Raw genomic sequence first — 21,440 nt, forward strand, 5'->3', positions numbered from 1 at the left:
AGGCTTACATGTTGAAACTACAAAACATTAAGACAAATGAAAGATCTAAATAAATAGAGAGAATGATCATGTTTATGGATGGAAAGGCTATATGTTTTAAAGTTATCAGTTGTTTCCAAACTGATATACAGAGTCAATGTAATCCCAAACAAAATCCCCACAAGTATATTTGTAGAAAAAAAAGATAAGCTAATTCTAAAATTTACATGAAAACTCAATTTATAATGCCCAAAACAATTTCAAGAAAATAATAACAAGTTAGAGGACACCACTACTTGATTTTAAGACTTAGTAGAAAACTACAGTAAATAAAGACAGTATGGTATTGACAAAAGGGCAGACACACAGAATGGAATAATGAGTCCACGAATTAACCCAGCCACATATAGTCAATTGATTTTTGACAAAGGGGCCAAGATAATTTACTGGGAAAAGTCTCTTAACAAATGGTACTGAAAACTAGATATCCCTATTGAAAAAAGAGAATATTATCTTTACTTCAATGACCATACATAAAAATTAACTTGAAGCTGATCTTGAAATGGACCTAAGTGGAAAAGCTAAAACTATAAAAACTTCTAGAAGAAAAAAAATCTGCAAACTTGGGTAGGCAAAGACTTCTTATACAGGACACAAAAAGCACAAAACATGAGAAAATAAATTGGTAAGTTGAACTTTATTACCATTAAAATTTTTCCTATTCAAAAGGTACCTTTAAGAATTACGTGGTTACTTACTTACATATGACACCAAGAGCGTAAGTGACAAATGACAAAAGAAACTGGACTACATCAATATTAAAAATTTGAAAGTTGCAAATGATATCTACAAGAAAGTGAAAGGTAAATCCATAGGAGAAAATATTTGTAAATCATATATCTAATAAAGGCACTTGTATATAGAATATATAAAGAAGTCTTACAGTTCAAAAATAAAAGACAAATAACCCATTTAAAAATGCACAAGGTATCTGAATAACATTTCTCCATATAAGATATACAAGTGGCCAGTAAACACATGAAAAGATGCTCCACATCTTTGGTCATCAGGGAAATGCAAATCAAAACTTCAATGAGAAATGAGATAACACTTTATAACCACAAAGATGGCTATCAATAGAAAGACAGATAATAAATATTAGAGAGGATGTGGAGACACTGGAACCCCTATACACTGCTCATGGGATTGTATAATAATACCCTTTGGAACACACTTCAGAAGTTCCTCAAAATGTTAAACATAGACTTACCATTTGACCCAGCCATTCCATTCTTAGGTATATACTCAAGGGAAATGAAAACATATCTCCACAAAAAAATCTGTACATGAATATGCCTAGCATCATTATTCATAATAGCCAAAAAGTAGAAATAACCTAATTGTCCTTCAGCTGACGAATGGATAAATAAAATGTTCTATCTTCATATAATTGAATTTTATTTGGTAATAATGGAATAATAAAAAGGAAGTGCTGATACATGCTACAACACAGATGTCTTGAAAATGTTAAATGAAAGAAGCTAGTCACAAAAGAGTGCATATTTAATGATTCCATTGATATGAAATGTTCAGAATATGCAAATCCACAGTGGTAAGTGGATGGGGCTGGAAGAACTGGGAGTGACTGCTAATGGGTTATGGGTCTCTTTTGGGTAGATAAAAATACTCTAAAGTTAGATTGTGTGATGGCTGCACAACCTTGTGACTAAAATAAAAACCACTGTAGACTTTAAAAAGGTGAATTGTATGGTATGTGAATTATATCTCAATGCCATTATTTTTTTTAAAGGCACCATTAAAAAACAAAAACAAGGTACAGGATGGGAGAAAATACTCATATTACATATATCTGACAATATATAAAGAACATTTACAACCCAATATGATAATACTCCAAGAAAAGTGAGGAGAACAGTTGAATGGACACTTTACCAAAGATTACAAATGGCCCATCAAGACAAAAACACATGATCAATATCATTAACCACTGGGGAAGCATAAATTAAAGCCACTATAAGATACCACTACACACCCATTAAAATGGCTAAATTGAAAAGGCTAAAAATATCAGGTGTTGAAGAGCATGTTGAGCAACAGGGACTTACATAGACTGTTGACAAAACATAAGATGGTCTAAAACCACTTTAGAAAAGTGACAGTTTCTTAAAAAGTTCAACACATACTATTTGGCCTACTCGTTCTACTCCTAGGTCTTCACCAGAAACATATCCACACAAAGGCTTGCACATAAATGTTCAAAGCTTAATTCATAATAGTCCCAAACTGGAAACAACCCAAACATCTAGTAACAGTAAATGGATTAAATGTGAAATATCCACGAAGAAGAAAAAAAAAAACTTACTCAGCAATAAAAAAGAACAGTCTCCTGTTCATGCTCTTACACGGATGAATGTCAGTAATTATGATGAGTGAAGTAAGCCAGACACTGAAATGTACATACTACATAATTCCATTTACATAATATTTTAGAAAATGCAAGATAATCTCTAATGAGTGAAAATGGCTGCCTGCATATAGGAGAGACGGAGGGGAAGATTTCAAAGAGCCACAAGGACTCTTAGGGTCATGGACATTTTCTGTTCTTGATTGTGGTGGTGGTTTCATGGTAAGATTCACATCCATCACTGAATTGTTCAGTTTAAATGGATGCAGTTACTATAAATTACACCTCAATAAAGTTGATTTTTAAAAAGTAATGAGAACCAATGAAAAATTATACAACAGCCTGCAATTAGCATATCCAACGTGTGTATAAATAAAGCCTCTAAACTGCTTAATGGTGCGTGTAAATCGATTTTGCCTTAGGTACTTCCAGCACTCACTGCCTCTAGATCTGACTTTCATGATTAACTTGCCTGACAACCTCACAGGGTGCCCTCCCCACCAGCCCAACCCCTCTCTGCATTAATACAGATTTGGAATGAGTGTGGTCCACATTACCATACTTTTAGATGCTTTTAGGATAATTGCAAAAAAGAGGAGCAATCCATGATAGAAAAGCTCAGAGATGGGGTGGGAAGAGCTCTGCTGCAAGATAGCTTCCAAACTTTATCCTAAGGTTTGTTCCGTTCCTCATACTTTCATGCTCTCATGACAACCCATCTTTACATGAACTTCTGCTGATAAGTATACAAGTTGCTTAGAAAGGTAGAATTCAAATCTGCTTTATCTGTATCTCATAAAATTAAAGACCTCTGCAGAGACATACTGATGAAATGATATAGATGTCCATAAAGAAGCCAGTCTGTATTGAGGACTTTTTATGACAAAGTATATCCCACACATTTTTCCCATTCAATACTCATTATAAATATTATTACTATTATGTAATTTTTTTCCTATTAAGGAAACTGATATTCAGAAAAGACCATTTTTTTGCCCAAATTCACCAGCTAGTAAGGGGCAGAGATTTATATATTGGGGTTGCTTTCAACTGAATTATTTAGTGGCAATTCCCTAGAGACCTTAAAGCAAGTGACTGTATATAACTTTGGCTTGAAGCATTATTATTATTTTTTGCATCACCAATAAAAAAGTACACATTTAAATACACTGACATTCTCTTGTCACCAAAATGTCATATTTTTCCTTTTGAGCTATCAGTATTTAGGTGAACACCTGCTTCTTTAAGAGCAGACTCTACATAACAGTCATGAGCTGCTGGCTAGTATTCCAGATTTAGGGGAAGCTATTGTTGTCAAGGAAGAACCAGGAATGTGGCGAACCGTAAAACAGACAGGAGAGCACAGCACTAGGAAAGACTGCATTAAGTCTCTGGGAATTAATGTGGAAGCAGCAGTCAAAACTGTTAAGCGGTCAGTCTCATGGCTGATGATAACACACAAAACTGTAAAACTGCACGACACCACCCAGGACAGTCATTCAACAGAGAAAAGTCAACCACATGCTTCGGATTTAGACACTTGAAAAGTTACATAAAAATGTCATAACCTACTAACAATCTTAAAGGTGATGAAAGATTAAATAAATGTATTGATAAACATTTATTTGCATCCTAACCTGATCCCAAGTGAATGTGCTGTTTAAACATTCATGAGGAAAAAATAGATGAAAAATAAATTGTTTGCCTAACTATCATTTTTCTAAATACCTTGGCAAACCGAAATCTGAAAATCATTAATAACTGATGAAATTTAGGTATATATTCTGATCAACCAAAATCCTCTTTAGTCATTATGCTCAAAAATATATTGTTCCAGAATTTCTTTACTCAGGTCATGGTCAAAGTGTAACACACTTCTGCAGTTTCCATCACCTCATTCTAATAAATTTAGTCCTGGGATCCTCGGAATTATATCAATTAGAGCAAAGTACATATGTGAGTCAGGAGGCTGATTTCGCTTACATTTTAAAGAACACATGTTCAAGTCAGGTCTCCACCTAAATACTCAGCTTTCCTACTTCTTCCCTCTTCTGGTAATCTCCAGTGTTCCTGGAATGCAGAAGTAATCTAATGGGGTGATAATGCCATGGTCTGACCCACCTAGACTTGTCTTCTGTCTGGCATGAATTCCAGTTCAGTCCCATGTGCATTTATGTGCCAGCAGAAGGCTGCAAGGCAAGGGACAGGCACACAGCTGCTATCTGCTGCCCTCCCCAGCAGCCCTGGAAATTAAGACAGGAGTGGGAGTTTCTCCTGGAGACAAGAACAGAGTGTACTTCACTGCGGGCCCACTGAAGTTTTTCTTAGGAAGCAACATGTGGACCTATCACATTAAAAAGCAAGAGACACATCCTCAACACAGTGCCCTGCAGTGTCAGCCTGGGCTCCATCCAGTGTGAGGGCGCCACATGTGCAGTCCAGCCCATGGCTGCAGACTAGACCGGGGTGGCCTGCAGACCCCCGTGTTTGGCCCACTGTTTCTAGATGGATACATGCACCTCCAACCTCCAAGGTTCACACCACTCCTATGTCTTACATGGCTCACCTACATTAGTCTATTTTACCACCTGGCTATTTAGACATTTGGTTTTGCAACCCTTGGTCTGCCCTCATCAATTCAACAAGGTACTTACAGCTGCATGACCAAGTACAGGTGGTTTGGGCTCTCATAAATGTCTTCCAGGGCAACAATGTTTTCATGCTTAATCCTAAAAGAAGAAAAAAAAGACACACAGGATGTAAGTGCAATTAGGCATGAAAATTTGTAAAACACATTAGAGCAAAAGGTTCTAAGATGACATAATGTGATGTATAAGACTCTTCATGATCTTGTCCCCAGACTATCTTCCAGACCAGTCTCCCAAAGATCCCCTTTGCTCCCCTCCATTCCTGAGGCTCTGTCCCCCACAGGATAATAACACTGCATTAACTAGTGTTGCTTCATGTATACCCCAGCTTCCTTGCATTCATTCCTGTCAATCACAGGAATGGGCCAAACCATGGAAATCCTACTATCTTTCAGAGCCCAACTCAAATGGCTGAGCCCCATGGAGAACTGAATTGCTCCCTCTCCTGCAGGCTTACAATGGCCATCATAGACTGGCCTGAACAAACAGTTCACTGTGTGCACATCTGTCCCCATAACTGGTGTGATGTTCCAGGGACCTGTTTCACTGTCATGTTCATGACTCCAGCACAAGCAAAGGAAAACCAGATTGATCCCCTCTTCAGGTTTGCAGTTACCATCACTGAAGGTCACATGAGCACCAGAAGGAACTAGACTGGTGCTCTTCACAGTGTGGTTTGCAAATGGGTAGCACCAGCATCTCCGGGCGCTTGTTAGAAATGCAAATTCTCGGGCCCACCCTTGTCATTCAAATTCAGAATTCCTAAGAGTAGGAATCAATTTTAATAAGATCCTCAGACAACTGTATGCACAACACAGAGCTGGAGAAATCTTGCTCTAGACCAGTGCTTCTCAACCTCAGCAGGCACACAGATCACCTGGGATCCTGACTGCATGGCCCCGTCTCTCTGTGGGTCCAGGTGGGGCCTGGGAATCTGAATTTCCAACAAGTTCCCAGGAGATGGTGGCTGCGGCTGCTCTGTGGACTACATCAGAGTAGCAAGATCTAATTACAGAACCAAGCCAGAAGGAAACAGCCCTGTACAGGTGGTTTGGGCTCTCATAAATGTCTTCCAGGGCAACAATGTTTTCATGCTTAATCCTAAAAGAAGGAAACAGCCCTGTTTCCTTCTGCTGGCCCTTGGCACTACCCATTAACAGTAGCTTCTGCTCAGAATATAAGACTTGATATTTACTTAAAGCATTTGAGAGAAGAATCTTTTCACTACTTTATGAGCTAATCAACTCCTATCATGAAATGACTCCTGACCCATTTAAAAACAAGCATTTAATGTACAGATTCCCATGAATCCTTGAGAGCATGGACTACATGTTACCCATTCTGTTTTCTCCTTGAATTCATTCAGCATTCATCTGCTTATAACATTTGCTAAATGAATGAATGATATTTAAAGGTTATCGCTACAAAACAGCAAGAATCATTACTTAGGGAAAATGAAGGCAATTTTCCTAAGTGTGAGATGTCTTTCACTCAAAAACAAGTTTATGAGGTGGAACAAACCAGAATATCACCTTTCCTTTAAGCAGATGAAAGAAGAGAACACACCAGTTAACTGAGAGGAACAGCGCTTTGATGTCTGCAGCTCCGATTACTCAGTGCAGCTGTTGGCAGGAGCTGAGACGACAGACCACACTCAGTTCGCATTCACCAGATTCCAGTGTGGACAGCCCAACAGTTTATCTGTTGGCAGTGGTTTACTTTGATACCTGAGCAAAATAATATCAGTAATGTACTCCATGAACCAAGTAAACTATGCCCCCCAGGAAGCCATGACAGATAAGTTTGGGGCTGCCAAGGTTACCTAGATGTTTGTGGAGTTATTACTACTGGATATACCTGAAAGAGTCTGACCATAAAAAGCATACAGCATATGATTCTCCCTTTGGTTCATTTTTAAAAATTTGCCATTGGAATCAATCATATGGGCACATTTTCTTTCAGTGAAGTAAACTTAGAGGTTAATTAAGAGTTGAGACTTCTGGGACAATAAAAGATGGTTTTTGTGTATATGTAGCATTGCCAGATAAAAAGCAGGGCACCAGTTATGTTTAATGCTACATAAACAACAGATACTTTTTTAGGGTAAGTATGTCCCAGGTGCCCTGCATTTTCATGTGCTAGATCTGGCTGGCCTAGATACATGACTCATAGTCAATGAGCCTCTAAACTGGGCGTTGAGGTTTGTATCTGCAGCCCCAGCTCCCCTCTGAGGCTGTGCCAAGAAGGCTGTTTGAGCCCTGGAGTCCAGCCATTAATACAGATTCAACTGTATACAAAGAATCAACTACTTGCAAAGCACCTGCCCAAAGTAGAAGACTCTAATAAATTAAGAATATAATCTTTTCTTTGGATGGAAAGGAGAGAGAAACTGAAGTCTACTTAACCTGCCATGTCTTATATGAATTCTTCAGTGGCTTTAATGATACTTGTACTGACTAACCCTCTTAACCAATGACTCAGTCAAGCAATTGTCATTTATTGAGTTTTTGCTATGTTTCTCAGAGAATACAAGAAAAATATAAACTAAGACGTTGACCTCAAAAAGCTTATCAACTAGCTGAAGAGTCCCATAAAGCAAATAGGAAAGAATTAAATGCTGAACTCTGTAGAATTGCCAGTGAGTTCAGAGAAAGCACAGCCTTATATGGCTCAGAATTACAGCGAAGGCCTCAAAATGATGGAGAATGAGGTGGGAGGGGTAATGTTTGAATATGCACACTTCAAAAATTTCAAAGAAATCCTAAAAATGGCCTCTTAAATGTCTCTTAAGAAAAGTGGTTTAATTAACCTGAAGATGTTAGAATGTGATAGGAGAAACCATTCTGGCCTCCCACAGCTGTTCTCAGGCACTTTACTTCCCCCTCAGACTCCTGAAGATATATAAAAGCTGAACTTAAAATTTTAACCTTATTTTGGTACGTAGGCTATCTTCACCAAAGGCCATATGAACATCCGCGCACACACCACTGAGCACCCACACCATCCACCAGGCACTGTACTAGACATCCCAAGCGAGACAGCTCAGCCCTCCTGGGGCCACACAGTGGGCATCTGGCTGTAGCCAGGACCCTTCACAGGCAGTCTTTTTCATATTTACCAGAAATAAGCCTTCTTGTAATTAGTAGTGTCTCTTGGGAGCAACAGAGAACAAGCTTAGACCTTCTTCTCATACATGATGTAAGTAAATGTTTAAGGGAGATATATCTCCGCTGAGTCTTCTCTTCTTACCCACCAATCCTCCTACAACATGGTTTATATTTCTCTGATAATGTTATTGTCACTCTTGGTTGTCCCAATTTTAGTATTCAGAACTGAAAGTAGGGATCCCAGGGTAAAGTACAGCATCAAGAAGAGGGTACTCAATAACAGAGCAGAACTATTAACCATCATGAGCTGGATAGCATACTTTGCAAATAAAGCCTAACATTATGTTCTTTTTTTAAAAGCAGTTAATTATACAACTGTTGGCACATACAGAATATAAGCTTCAAGGAGGTAGGGATTGGAAACTATTTTGCTCACTATTGTCTCCCCATTGGCAAGAAAAGGGCACAGCAGGCAGTATTTTCAATACGTAATTGCTGCATGAATGAAAGAATATTAAGCTTAGAGTCAGCTAAATAATCCATTCATTTTTACCTGAACTTCTACCAAACAAGATTGCCTTTCTTACTCAGTCTTGACCTTTGGGCTTAAAGTCTTTGCCTTTAGCTTCAGTAAATTTAGTCTTTTTTGGGTTTCACGCAATACTTTAGATGATCAGGAATATTCTGAATTTTTATTCTCTCATCTATTATATTTACTATCCCTCTCAACTTTGGGGCATCTGCACATTTGGTTGGTGCACATCCATCCCCTATGTCTAAATCTGAATTCCTAGTTAAAGTCTTACATGGGAAGGTTGTATGTCAGAGCTCCCCCAGAGACTCCCATCCTGGGAACCAGGACATTATTCAGCTGGATTCCATTGCTGACTAGTTGCAAACCCAGCAATACTATCATCTAGCTCATATTTTACCATCCTATCCATAAGGAGACAATTAGATTCTTTGCTGAAATGGCATTCCTCAGTTTTACATACCACATAATACTATTTAAAAGGGAAATAGGATGTTTGGGAAGATTTGTTCTTAGTAAGCCTGTGGTGGCTCCTAGCAACCACTACAGTCTTTACTAAATGATCACAAACCATCTGCTTAATTTATTGCTCCAGAATCATGCTGTGCATTGAGGGTCAAACTTCCCAGTCTATACACATCACATTCTACCTTTTTTATGTTTGGAAAATTTGCCAACATCTCTTATATTGTTTTCTCAAACATTTCAACTGTGATTCTTTTGAGATAAGTGCAATCAATTTCTTCACTCCCCTGGGATATAAGACATCTAAATCTAGTGATGAACTAATTTTATAACTTTCTGTTGGCCCTACTTACATTACTGTTATATACACCATCTATTGAGTGTTAAATCATGTGTCGACTGTACTAAATATTTTTAATTATTCACTCAATACAACAATCCTATGAAGCAGCTGGAGATAACAGAAAATTATTGTTATCTGTCCCCCATTCCTGACACAGGGCTCCAAGAAACCTTCATAACTTCCTAAGTGATAGAGGAGCACTTACCACTTTTCATAATTTCCTAAGTGGCAAGAGCAACATCTCTGACATAGGGCTCCTAAATCCCTTGTAAATTCCTGGGTGACAGGAGTGTCTTTTATTTTAGTGAGGTGACTCTGGGCAGGCTCCTGGATGGGGCTGGTCACCAGAAAGACTAGCCATGATTAGAAGCTTGTCATCTTCAGCCCCCGCCCCATTCTCTTGAGGAGATAGGGCTGAAAATGGAGTTAAGGACTCATCATGCCTACATGATAAAGCTTCCATAATATCCCCAAGTACAAGGTTTGGAGAGTTTCCAGGTGGGTGAGTGAACATACTCATACCTGGAGGATGACACACCCCAAATCCATGGGACAGAAGTTCCTGCACTTGAGACCCTCTCACACCTCACTCTCAGTATCTCTTCATTTGGCTTTTTATCTGTAACCCTTTATCACATTCTTTTGTAAAATTTAAGTGTTTCTCTGAGTTCTGTGAGCTGCTCTGGCAAATTAATCAAACCCAACGAAACATACAGTTGGGAAGAATGGGGCTTTTCCCTGCACAGGAGACAGAGTCTGAACTACGTTTTTCCATTTTATTATCATTCTCCCCATTTTTAAAAGGGGAAAACTAAGACTCCAAGACATTAAGTAAGTGTCCCAAGGTCATATGACTGGTAAATGGAATTGCTGAGATTCCAACTCCCAAGCCTGTTTTAAACCACTTACACTAAAACTTCATATTAACTGTAATGAGAATATCAAAGACCTCATTCATATAAATTCAGTTATTTGTGTAAAATTATAACACCTGAAGTCAAGTTATTAGATTTCATAACTAACATATAATGTCCACTTCTGGGGGTGCAGAGGTTTGCTGAACTATCCTGAAATTTATTGGAAGCTCTCAAGATACTTGGTCAGGAATATCCTGACAGATGAAATCCCAGTGGGTCAAAGTGAACCAAAGGAAGAGGTATTCAGAAGCAGAAAGAACAGAGGAGTCCAGAAATTAAAATTAGAAACAGCCTTTCATCACCGCAGATTTGCTAGTGTCATCAAAAGGGCAAACAAAATGGACAGAGAAAAGAGGCAGGGATGTCAGCCATAAGCAACTGGAAAACCAAGGTTCTATTAACCTTGCATAAATCTGTTGGTCAGCACTCAACTCAGTCTTTCCAAAACATGGTCAAGAGGATTTTCATATAGATGAGGAACGTTCACCCCTAAACAGCAGATTTTTCTAAAATATGCCTAATTCAAAGGAACAATGTTAGAAGCAATTTTAGGGGATGAAACAAACCTCAATTTTAATCACTTATCATCTACCAAGGCCCAAAGTAAACATGAGCTAATACATCTATGCACAGAGGGTAGATGGTTTACATGGCAATCTAAGGTCTCCATAATCCCCAATAATGGGCAGAAGAGGTGGACAGAGGGAAGTGGGCCCAGGCAGAGAGAGAAAGAGAAAAGATGAATCGAAAAACAGCATATGGGTACTGATGCAGATGCCTGCCTATGTAGTAACTGACAGCCATGCAAGAAAACCCCAGAAAGAGCCAGGTAAATATTTTAAAGTTAATTCATGTGAAATGCACAAGCAAGCCTCATTCCAAAGCCGCCAAGCTGGAGGGAACATCAGGACCTAAAGAACAGGTGTTCCATTGAAATGACAGTGACACAAGTGCTCCCTCCAGTCTAATTCTCAGTTCAAGGACCCACAAATTTTGAACTCCATGCAAAATAAATAAAGTTAAGAAAACACAAAAGAGAAGAGAAAGGAAAGTTGAACATTTTTGCTTTGTCTCACCCTCACTGACATGGAGGGGGTAAACACTGTTGCAGCAGTTGCGAGTATTATGAGAATTATCAGAAGGAAAAGGCAACAAAACACCTTTCCTTTGTGAGGACACTCACCTACTTGGGTTAAAGAGGCCATTAAAGGGCACGGAACAGAAGGAAATACCATCAGAAGCAGCAGATAGGAGACAAGGTGGTTAACCCGCGACGGCAGTGCGAGTATGGCGAAGAAACTAATTTCCTCGCAAGGGCGCAGACGGAAGTTATGACACGCTTCCTGTCCTCCACTGCTAGGCAATTCTGGGTCAACTGTCCAGTTACTCAGGGGAAAAGCAAGCCCCACTCAGGTACAGACTGTGAGGACAAGGTCTTAAACTACCTATCACTCCTTTTTCCTAAATGGCCTGGAACATTTAAATTTTATTGCCAGCAAAGATGCTATGGTTGTCTGGCAAGGCAAATTGCCTCAACAACACTGGAAGACAATTCTGATGCCTTACGAACACTCTTGCTTGTTTAAGTAAACACTATGCTTTTTTTTTTAATAAAACGTTTCATTTCTCCTTTCTTGGGGCAGATTTTTTTTCCCTGTGTTTATAAGCAATATGGGAAATAACGCTGAGAAAATACGATATTGTCAGTCACGGAAAGTGATAAAGTTTAAATATTTGCCAGATGATATTTTTAAAAAGTCCCTTTCTTCTTTATAACTTAACAGGTACATTCACAGATGTTACTTCATTCACTCAAAAACTAAATAAAGTATGCATTATTATTCCTATTTTATAGATGATCACTCCGTTTATAATCACTTAATTGTTCTCCCTCTTCTCCCTGGCCTTGCTCTCTAAGCATTCACCTGCCAGTTTTTCTGAACTAGGATTCTTCATCTGAAACACAGAACAGAGAAAATGATCCAAATGACTCTTCTCTCAATTGTCCCAAGGATGACACCATTCTAGTTGGCATAGGAGAGTAAGTGAATCCAGCATATACAGTGACTGCTTAGGGTATTAAGGGCTTGATTCTCTCACTGAGCTCAGGTGGAGAAAGACTGCTGGACTGCTGTATTCCAAGACTTTTTCAAACAGGTGCTTTTTAAAAAAGTTCTTGATTGGAATCATTAACACCTGGTTCCCCAAAATATGTCCATAATGCTAGACATAAAAGAATACATACTAATTAGTTTAACTGCTCAAGCAATCAGGAGATTAGGTTGGGTCTCAGCTCTGTCACATCTGTAAGATTTCGGACAAGTCATTACTTTCTGACTTAATTTCATCATTTGTTAAATGAGCATTAAAATATGTGGTTTCATTATCTTTATAAATACACATATATACACATGTAGAGGCAAAACACACACACACACATACATATATATATATATATATATACACACACACACACACATATATATGTATTTTATTACATAGAGATAGATACCGTGTCTATTAAGCATATAGGCCACTCCAGGAAAGACCAGAATTCAAAATCAAAACCATCAAATCATTTCTCTTTGCAGCCAGCAGATGGAACTGTAATCAATGGGAGACTACAGGGCAGAGGCTGGTAACAAATACGTCTTGAGAATGCAAGCCAGTTTTGTTTTTTTTAAGGGTTAACTACCACATGTGATGCTCTCTCCCTGTCAAATGAGCTTTGCTTTGAATCCTTAAAAACACACAATTAAAACTAATATGACCATATTTTCAAAAAGGCATCTCAGGCATCCTTTGTACATACAATGTAGGGCACACAGGGTGGGGGCCTGGCCACATCTGTATATAGGGAGGCAGGGCTAGTGGTACCATGGGAAGGGCACCACCTAGGCTGGCTCTGCCTCCATGGGCTGCATGCCTACCACATCACTTTCCAGGTTTCAGTTGTCTCATCTACAGATTAGTCAAACAGGATATTCTCTCAGGTCCTTTCCAACTCTAACAATCAATGGATCTAAAATTATAATGAGGCAAAGGGTATTGAGGTATATATATATATATATATATATATATATATATATATATATATATATATATATATGGACAGTGCTTGCTCCACAGAGCCTGGATTTACAACTCATGCTTCAACAGGCTCTTCTTCAGACTGAGTTTGAAAGTTAGCCACAGAATAGAATTTCTTGAGATAGGAGATCATTAAACAGAAAGGGTCTTCTTTTCCTTCTCTAGAGTCAGCCTTGACAATGTCCTGGCCCATAGAGAAATGACCAGGTGATTTGCTCATGTCCAGAGTAGTTCCAGAAGATCCAGCCAAGACCTGGTTGTCTTTAGTTCAAAGGAAAAATAAGTCAGTCCTAAACCAGTGCTGTGTGCTAATATTATTGGCACATAGCAACACTTGATAAATGTTGCACAAAAATGAATAAATGGACAAACAGTCAATTCTGGCCTTCCTGAAGTCTACAGACTGGAAGCTGAATCAAAAAAGATTACAAGGTCTGATGCTGTCGATTTCTTTCCTGCTTCTGTTACTACCTATAAGTTACCAGTGGGTCTCAAAACCAGATGTAAGATAGCATTAGCTGAGGAGTTTTAAAATATACTGATACCTAGGTCTGCCCCTGGAGATTATGATTTAATTGGTCTGGAATGTGGCCTAGGCATGAAGATTTAAAATATATATATATATATTTCCCCAGGGATTCAAATGCAAAGTTTGAAAACCACTGGTAAGTTGCTGCATTCGTGAAAACCTTAGAAGACAAGGGAAGGATTCACCTTCGGGTACTTGGGAGGTGGTAATTCCATGGCTTCAGTGGCAGTTTTAAATTTCTCTTGACTGAATACATATGATAGGTCTGATTTAAAGGTAAGATTCAGGATATCCTGAGAATAAGGTTCAAGGGTACTTGGCCAACACATTAGTACTCTCAGGCAAAGAGTTTGAAAAATTAACAAATTTCAAATGGCTAACTGTAACATTAGTGTCTAATATTTCCTAGTAAGGCTTTGAAACACTAACACATTTAAGGGAATGTTGCCACTCTTGCCACTCCCTTCTCTGGATTTTTTAGTAACTTTCTGTCAAAGGGTAACATATTTTTCTGGATGTTTTCACATGAGAATAGATGCCTAGAGTCTTGGAGAACATCAAGGTGCTCACCTGCCCCAGAACAGAGGTGAAGTCTTATAACTTTGATTTACTAGCTCCACTAATATGAAAATGCAATATCCAAAAGCCATTTGAAGGAGAATCTCAGAAAGTTTGTTCTAGGTTCAGTGCAGATGATTACAGTGTGAATTTGGAAGCCATGCCTATCTGACATACTGCCGCTGACATACAGCTTGGTGCCGATGGCCTAGGCTGCATCTTGCAGCTTCACTGTGTACATTCTGGGCCCCAGACTTAGGGACACTGGGCTTGATTTCAAGAAGTATCTTAGAGGCCTCTAGCTCTGAACACTTGCATCCATGTCAGCATGAAGGATAGGGGACCAAAACAAGTCATTAGAATCTTGGGAAAGGCATCATTCCCCTTTTCTTTCCTATCATGAAAGCCTCATGTTTTCTCTTTGCTAATGCCCATAATGAACGTCCTGTATTCAACAACTTGAACCCAGGTCTATGCCAAGCCAAGGGGTGCCCTGGCTGGTAGGCTCAGCTGTGTGGCCTGGCACAGGCAGTGTCTGTATTAACACAGAGACCCAGGAGCGCTGGTGAGGAAGCAAGAGGCCCAGGCCTGCAGCCACACTCCCTCTAGATGGTAGCTCCCTCTAGAACTGACCCTGCATCTCACTAAATCTGCTGCAATGGTGTGCCACTGTCTATACAGCGGGAAGCAGACTGTACAGGAAAAAGATGGGGTGAAAAAGAATAAGAAGAAAACCAGAGGAGGAGGGAAGTCTGCTTTGAACAACTGTCTAATATTGGTTCATTTCCAGGCTTAGGAGGATTGAACTTGAGCTGTAAAGTATTTCTCGCTGTTCCAGGAAAGGTGCTCACGTTCAGAGATAATGGTGCAGAATCGAGCATTCCTTAGTTTCTGCACATCAGTAATTAATGCTGTCACACCGACTGTTTAGGTCAGACACAGGCTTCAGAAAAGCAGGCACATTCAAATGGAAGAAGATATTTTCTACAAGCACTTACAGGTTGTGAATTCATGAGGGTGTTTGTGGGTGGCTGTGTGCTTTATATATGATGTGTGTATATATAACTTAAAACACACAGAAAACCTCTGTAAGTGTGTGTAATAAGGGCAACTCTGGGTTTTTTTTTTGAGAAATCTAGAGCGAATTTCTTCATAACTGTGATGAGATGCAGGATGAGGAAGAAGAGCATGTGTTGTGTTGTCAATCAATTTTTAAAAGGAGGTGTATGATGCACACATCACCTCTCCCAGTTGCGGTTTTATGGCAGATGGGTGTTCAATGCTGAGGCAGTTCTGAGCTTACAGTTGTAGTATGTCCTGCTAATAAAGACCATGATAACCCAAGGGATGTCAGGTCTTGAGAAGTTTCCCGGGATCACCTCCAGGGCAATATGCAAATTCTCAGGACTACTAATAGAGTGTGGTAAATAAACCAGTTGCTATTCACCCAGTTTTCTATTCCAGAGTTTAGAAGGAAATTAGAAAAGCAATTTTGCCATGAGGGACTGAGGACTCCAGCTGCGTGGACAGGCCCTGCTGATATCCGAGGGGTGGGTGGGTGGCCGCTGCCACCTCGTAGGCTCCAGCAGAGCGGCTGACGTGTCCAGGGGCCAGGCAGCAGGTGCAAGCTGGCAAGTGGGAGGGCCAGGCCAGCCTGAGGTCACACACAGGCCACTGGGCACCTTTTAGGTGCTCTGCCTTTTTCAGAGCAACGCATAGAGGTCTTTTTCATCCAAGCATCAGAGCACGTTAGGCCAATGGCTAGACTTCACTGAGGAAGCACACTGATCTGTGCTTTCCAATCTGGTTTCCCCCAAATCTTCCAGGTTCTCAATAAATATTTTAGAAACTGCAGGGAAATACAACTGCACAGGCCCAATGGCAGCAGACACAACGACAGAGACTCCCAACATGTTCACCTGTGCTCTCCTCAGCAGGGCTTTTAATACAGTTAAAATACTACATTTCTTACCTCCTTATATATGGGGGTTCTACAGAAGAATTTAAAAGTGTTGTGCTACTAAAAAAGGATGAAGGAAAGAAAACAAGAAACAGGAAAAAAAGGGAAGGAGAAGAGAAACCAGGGCAGTAAACAGTTTTGAAGTGAATAAAGGGTTTTTCTCTACTCTGCCTGGAGAAGACTATTATTATTCATATATTTTCAGACACAAAGAGAAGATTTGACTCAGAAACTTATTACTGAAGATGCTAATGTACTTATTCCTGAATCTCTGGTCTCTTTAAAGTTTTTTTTTTTTTTGGGTCAACAAGTTAACAACAGAGACAGGTAAGGGGTTAGAAGGTGCACACACACACACTACATGCATGCACATGCACACACACACACACACACACACACACACAAGTTGGGGGCCACTCTCCCTAAGCCCAGTCTAAGGTCACACAGTGCTGGGTCCATGCAGTGGCACTGCTATTTCACCAGAGGCAGGGGGGACAGCCAGCACTGTGTAGTACACTCTGCAGGCAGAGAACCTGGCAGAATGATTTATCTCAGGGAAATGATGCCAAGAACATCTGAGGGGTAAAGAAACACAGAAAACAACAGCATGTGTGGAGGAAGGAGCAAAATGTGATGCCTCCTGAAAAGCAAGCAGAAGACTGAGTCCCACTTATTTTCCAATCTTGATGCAGAATAAAAGGCAGCCGCCCCTACAAGAAGGCGGGCTGCGGCCTCTCGGGAGCCTGAGGGAGAGGCAAATGCTCATCTGGGGACAGAACACTGGCAGTTCCAGATCTTGCTGTAAGGATGTGGAGTTAGAAGAACTATTTGCTGGCTCCTCCTCTTTCACCTTTTCTCACTCTTCTCCTTGGGGGGTGAGGGATGGGGCTGGTGGCGGACTTAGCATCCCGAGGCCTGATGTGGTTCCGTGAAGAATAAACCCACAGAATCTCTACTTAGTAAGACAGCCTGACAGACGTCACAATGGACCCAAGAATGCCACCGACTGCACTGCGGGTGGAAACGTGTGCCCTTTTGCCAAGTTCACTGTGTACAAGGGCCCTCAGGGGAGCATCGAGGCCATTGTTTGCTGAGCTTGCATAAAACCCATAGACCTAGACCTCCTAAAACATGGAGAAGCCACCTATGAGTTCTGGGCATGAGGCTGAGCAGTGGGGATGTCAAGATCAATAAGCACAGTCCCTGCAGCCAAGTGGCTCCCAGGACTGTGTGGGAAGACAGGTGTGAATGTAGACTGCATGATACAATAAGTCCGATGTCTGGCCAAGGAGCCCCACACAGGCTGGGGGAGCACGGCCTGCACTAGCGCCTTACTCCACCTGGGCACTCACCAGGCCTGCACCCCAAGAGGCTATGTGCACTCAGGGATTGGCAGATGCGCCAGGTATCAGAAGACAGAGCATACTGGAGAGGGAACAGCACCTGCAGAGACACAGAAGAATGAGGTGTGCTGGGCTGGGACACCTAAGGTGACTTAGGTGGGTAGGCATCATGAGAGACAAATTCATGAGGGTAGATTGGGGAATATTATGAGAGGCTTTGTTGCCAAGTTCAACAGTGTAGATTTTATGCTTAAAGGAACTAGGAAGTAGTATGCAAGCATAAAAATCCAGCTCTAGAAAACATAAGTGCAGTGTTTTGTTTTGCAGGGATATTTAAATTGGGCAATGTCTAGTAGTTCCTTAAAAACCATGCTTGAAGTCCTAACCCTATTTCCTAACAGAGTTACTTTAAACCTGAAATTTCACTTCACTCTACTCCACTTTTAATTTCCCAAGTGGAGAGTTCATACACACTTTTCTCTTTCATCATTAACAAGCAGAAAAAGTCAATTTGACCATAGTGTAAATGTCTAGATCTACTTGGGGACTGAGGCTACTAAGGCAGGAGCTCTTAATAGGTAGTGAGAGAAAGACTGGAGTCCTGCAAAATGTCAAGTTCATGACTCTACACCATTTTTTTTTCCTCTAAAGAAAAAGGGGATTCTGAGAAAGGAAACATTATCTGTCATTATCTGGGGTTTTGTTCTACAGTGTTTTCCCACATCAGAATTAGAGTGCCACTGACTACTGACTTCAGAAAATACAAGTACATACTGGAAAAACTTTTCATCTTCATCAACCACAAACACTTTAATTAGAGGAACTGCCAGTTACTTAATAAAATTTCTGGTAAGGCAGACTCACCTAAACATCCATGGGCTCCTAGCTCACGGCCTCTGGCCATTTATCAGTTTGGCCTCTCTTTCCTCTCAGAGACATATCTATCCGCTCTCTTTTCTTCTTAACTGTCATTCAAACTTGGTGCCTTGTAACAACACAGAATGAAAGTAAAGGCTGTGGACCTCATGGCTGCCTCTCTGTATTAGTATGTGCTCAGACTCGGCAGAGCACAGACCTTAAAGAGATAGTGAATAGACCAAGTATCTCCCAAAGAACACTAGGCCCTGATCTGCACATGTATTGGAAAAGCAGCTTTGAAATGGAGATTAAATAAACACTGAAGTCCATCTAGTGGAGTGGCAGTGAAAGCCAGCTCACCACCAAGATCCCCCATGTGACATCAAAGGCATGCCATTTCCAGCTCTCACCAAGTCCCCAGACACCACTGCTAGGCCAGTGGAACTGAGGACTATGTATGTCTTTTAAAGTCTCTGGCAATTCTAATGATTAGTCAAATCTGGGAGCCAGTGCTCTAGCCAGCCCTCCCTTTACAGATGGGAAAGTTAGATGACTACCTGACAAGCTCTCAACTGGTTATGATGACAAAACATCCCAGAATACAATTTCTTTATATTCTATGAAGAAACAACTTTGTGTATAGATGAAGTTATACATCAAAACAACAACCTATTTTAAAAAGTAACTTCTACCTCCTACCAGGTTTGAATTTTGAATTCTTGGATACCTGTCAAGGTGTGGCATGGGATCAAAGTGGAGCGCCCATGCCCTGGGTGGGGACATCTACTTGGCCTTGGTGTCCTTGCCCAAGCCCCACCCCACGAGAAGGGCACATATGCACATATGTAGATAACGCACATACACTTCTACAGCCATAGCTTTTCTAGAAAGTATTGGCATACAGAAAATTGTAAAGAAATCTGTTAGGTGTTTTTTAAGTAAAAGAATCCAACATGAATCCAGGAGTTTTAAGTAACAGAATAATGCCCCACAATTCAGGTGGACTTTGTTATTTCTTTTCTTGTTCAGTCTCATATTTTTTATAATCACGACCATTTACTTAGCGCTTTCTATGTGCGGGACACTGGGATAATCACAGTTTGCTTCAATATCTTACTGGAACAGCTGAAAAAGCTAGGAAGGGGCTTATTAGCCTTCTTTTACAAGGAAGAAAACTGAGGTTCAAGGGATGTGGTACCAGGCCCAAGGTTAGTTATCCATCCAGCATTCAAAAGCATGACTGCCTCATTCCTAAACTCACTTCTAGTACAGAACTGCCTTTGAAATGAAAGTATGGATGCATTTCTTTAAGTTAATTTTTCCAGAGAATGAGAAGTTTTACAATTTCTTCAGTATTATAACAATATTAGTTATATAGCAAGATTTTTTTCTTTCAAATATTTACTCCATATGTAAGTGTGGTCAGATAGGGTTCTTTAAAGCTATACAAATAGACAGGAAGAAGCTATGAACTATTAAAATAGAAGAATATTTTAAATGCTCACTGACATTTCAGGAAATTAGGATGTCCTAACATCCTTGAGAAAAAAATTAATCAGTTACAAGAATGCGTTACTTCTCACCTCCCATACTAGGATTCAAGTTTTTATCCAGTTTATGGATAAAACTAATTAGCAAACTTAAAAAATACTAAGTGATTCTTATTATTTTCTGTTTAGTAGAAGATCCTAAACAGAAGCTATTTATAATGGTTTAATTACTTTCAATTACTATGTATGTGTGAGAAATTGTAGAAATTCTTCCAATAATATGAAAACAATTTAAATAAAGTCAAACAGCCTCATGAGGAAAATGGACAAATTACCTTTAACATTTCCTTAGGAACACCTACATCATTGGTAGCATTTTTAGATGAACTGCTCTTAAGTTATTTTTCAGAAACTTAGAAGGTGCGAAAGATTCCAGGTTGCTTCCCATTAGCCATGCAATCCCTTCCTTCTTCTTTATGTTGTTGAATTCCACTTGGTCCACATCACTGACACACAGCTTGTGCTTGGGGCAAGTTAACTCTACCCCTGGCAGTAAGACCAGGGCATTTGGCTCAGGCCTTGAACAAGAAACCAATCATTTTAGGTGCTGCTGGCAGCTACCTGGTGTCCACAGAAGGAACTAACTCCAGAACAAAGCTGTGAAGAGCAGAGCAAAGACATGGATAGAAGCCCAGATCTTGATCTGAGTATTGCTGTGCTGAATTAAATCAAACATAAGCCCACCCTGTCTTCAGAGGATCAGATACATCAGCCGATTCCCACCCTTGATTATTTAAGCCAATTTGAGCTTTGTTTTCTATTGGCTACAATCAAATGCATCCTAATTGACACAGATGGTCTGATAAGAGATGTTCATACATTTCTAAGTTATTCACTAAATGTAAACAAAACTAGAGGTATATTTCACGCTTAAGTTTAGAAATAGATTTGAAGGTAGTGTTAGCTCAATAACAAATAAGTCATTATTATTAATTCTGACTAAAAACGGCAGAGGATTAAATGGTTGCTCCTGTCAAACAGAAAGTGTGCAAAAATGTTAACCGCTCCTCATACACCTCATGAAAATGCTCAACCACATAAAAATGTGAAAAGATTAAGGAAGACAGAGGAAGACACGAACTAAAGAGTCTGAGAGACCTGAGACACATGATAAAGGCCATATGCTAAGAAAATGA

The 21,440-nt window shown here is 40.0% G+C and overlaps 1 protein-coding gene across 6 annotated transcripts in view; it reads right to left on the reverse strand.

The window, feature by feature from the left end:
• Nucleotides 1-21,440, reverse strand: part of CAMK1D (calcium/calmodulin dependent protein kinase ID) — a 393,502-nt gene that overhangs the window by 141,829 nt on the left and 230,233 nt on the right. For all 6 annotated transcript variants that reach the window (XM_036908125.2, XM_036908128.2, XM_036908127.2 and 3 more), the window contains exon 3: nucleotides 5,059-5,133. In XM_036908125.2, coding sequence (XP_036764020.2) covers nucleotides 5,059-5,133 — 75 coding nt within the window. The remainder of the gene's footprint in view (nucleotides 1-5,058; nucleotides 5,134-21,440) is intronic.

This window comes from Manis pentadactyla, chromosome 3 (assembly GCF_030020395.1).
Source record: "Manis pentadactyla isolate mManPen7 chromosome 3, mManPen7.hap1, whole genome shotgun sequence".
In the NCBI taxonomy this organism is placed as follows: Eukaryota; Metazoa; Chordata; class Mammalia; order Pholidota; family Manidae; genus Manis; species Manis pentadactyla.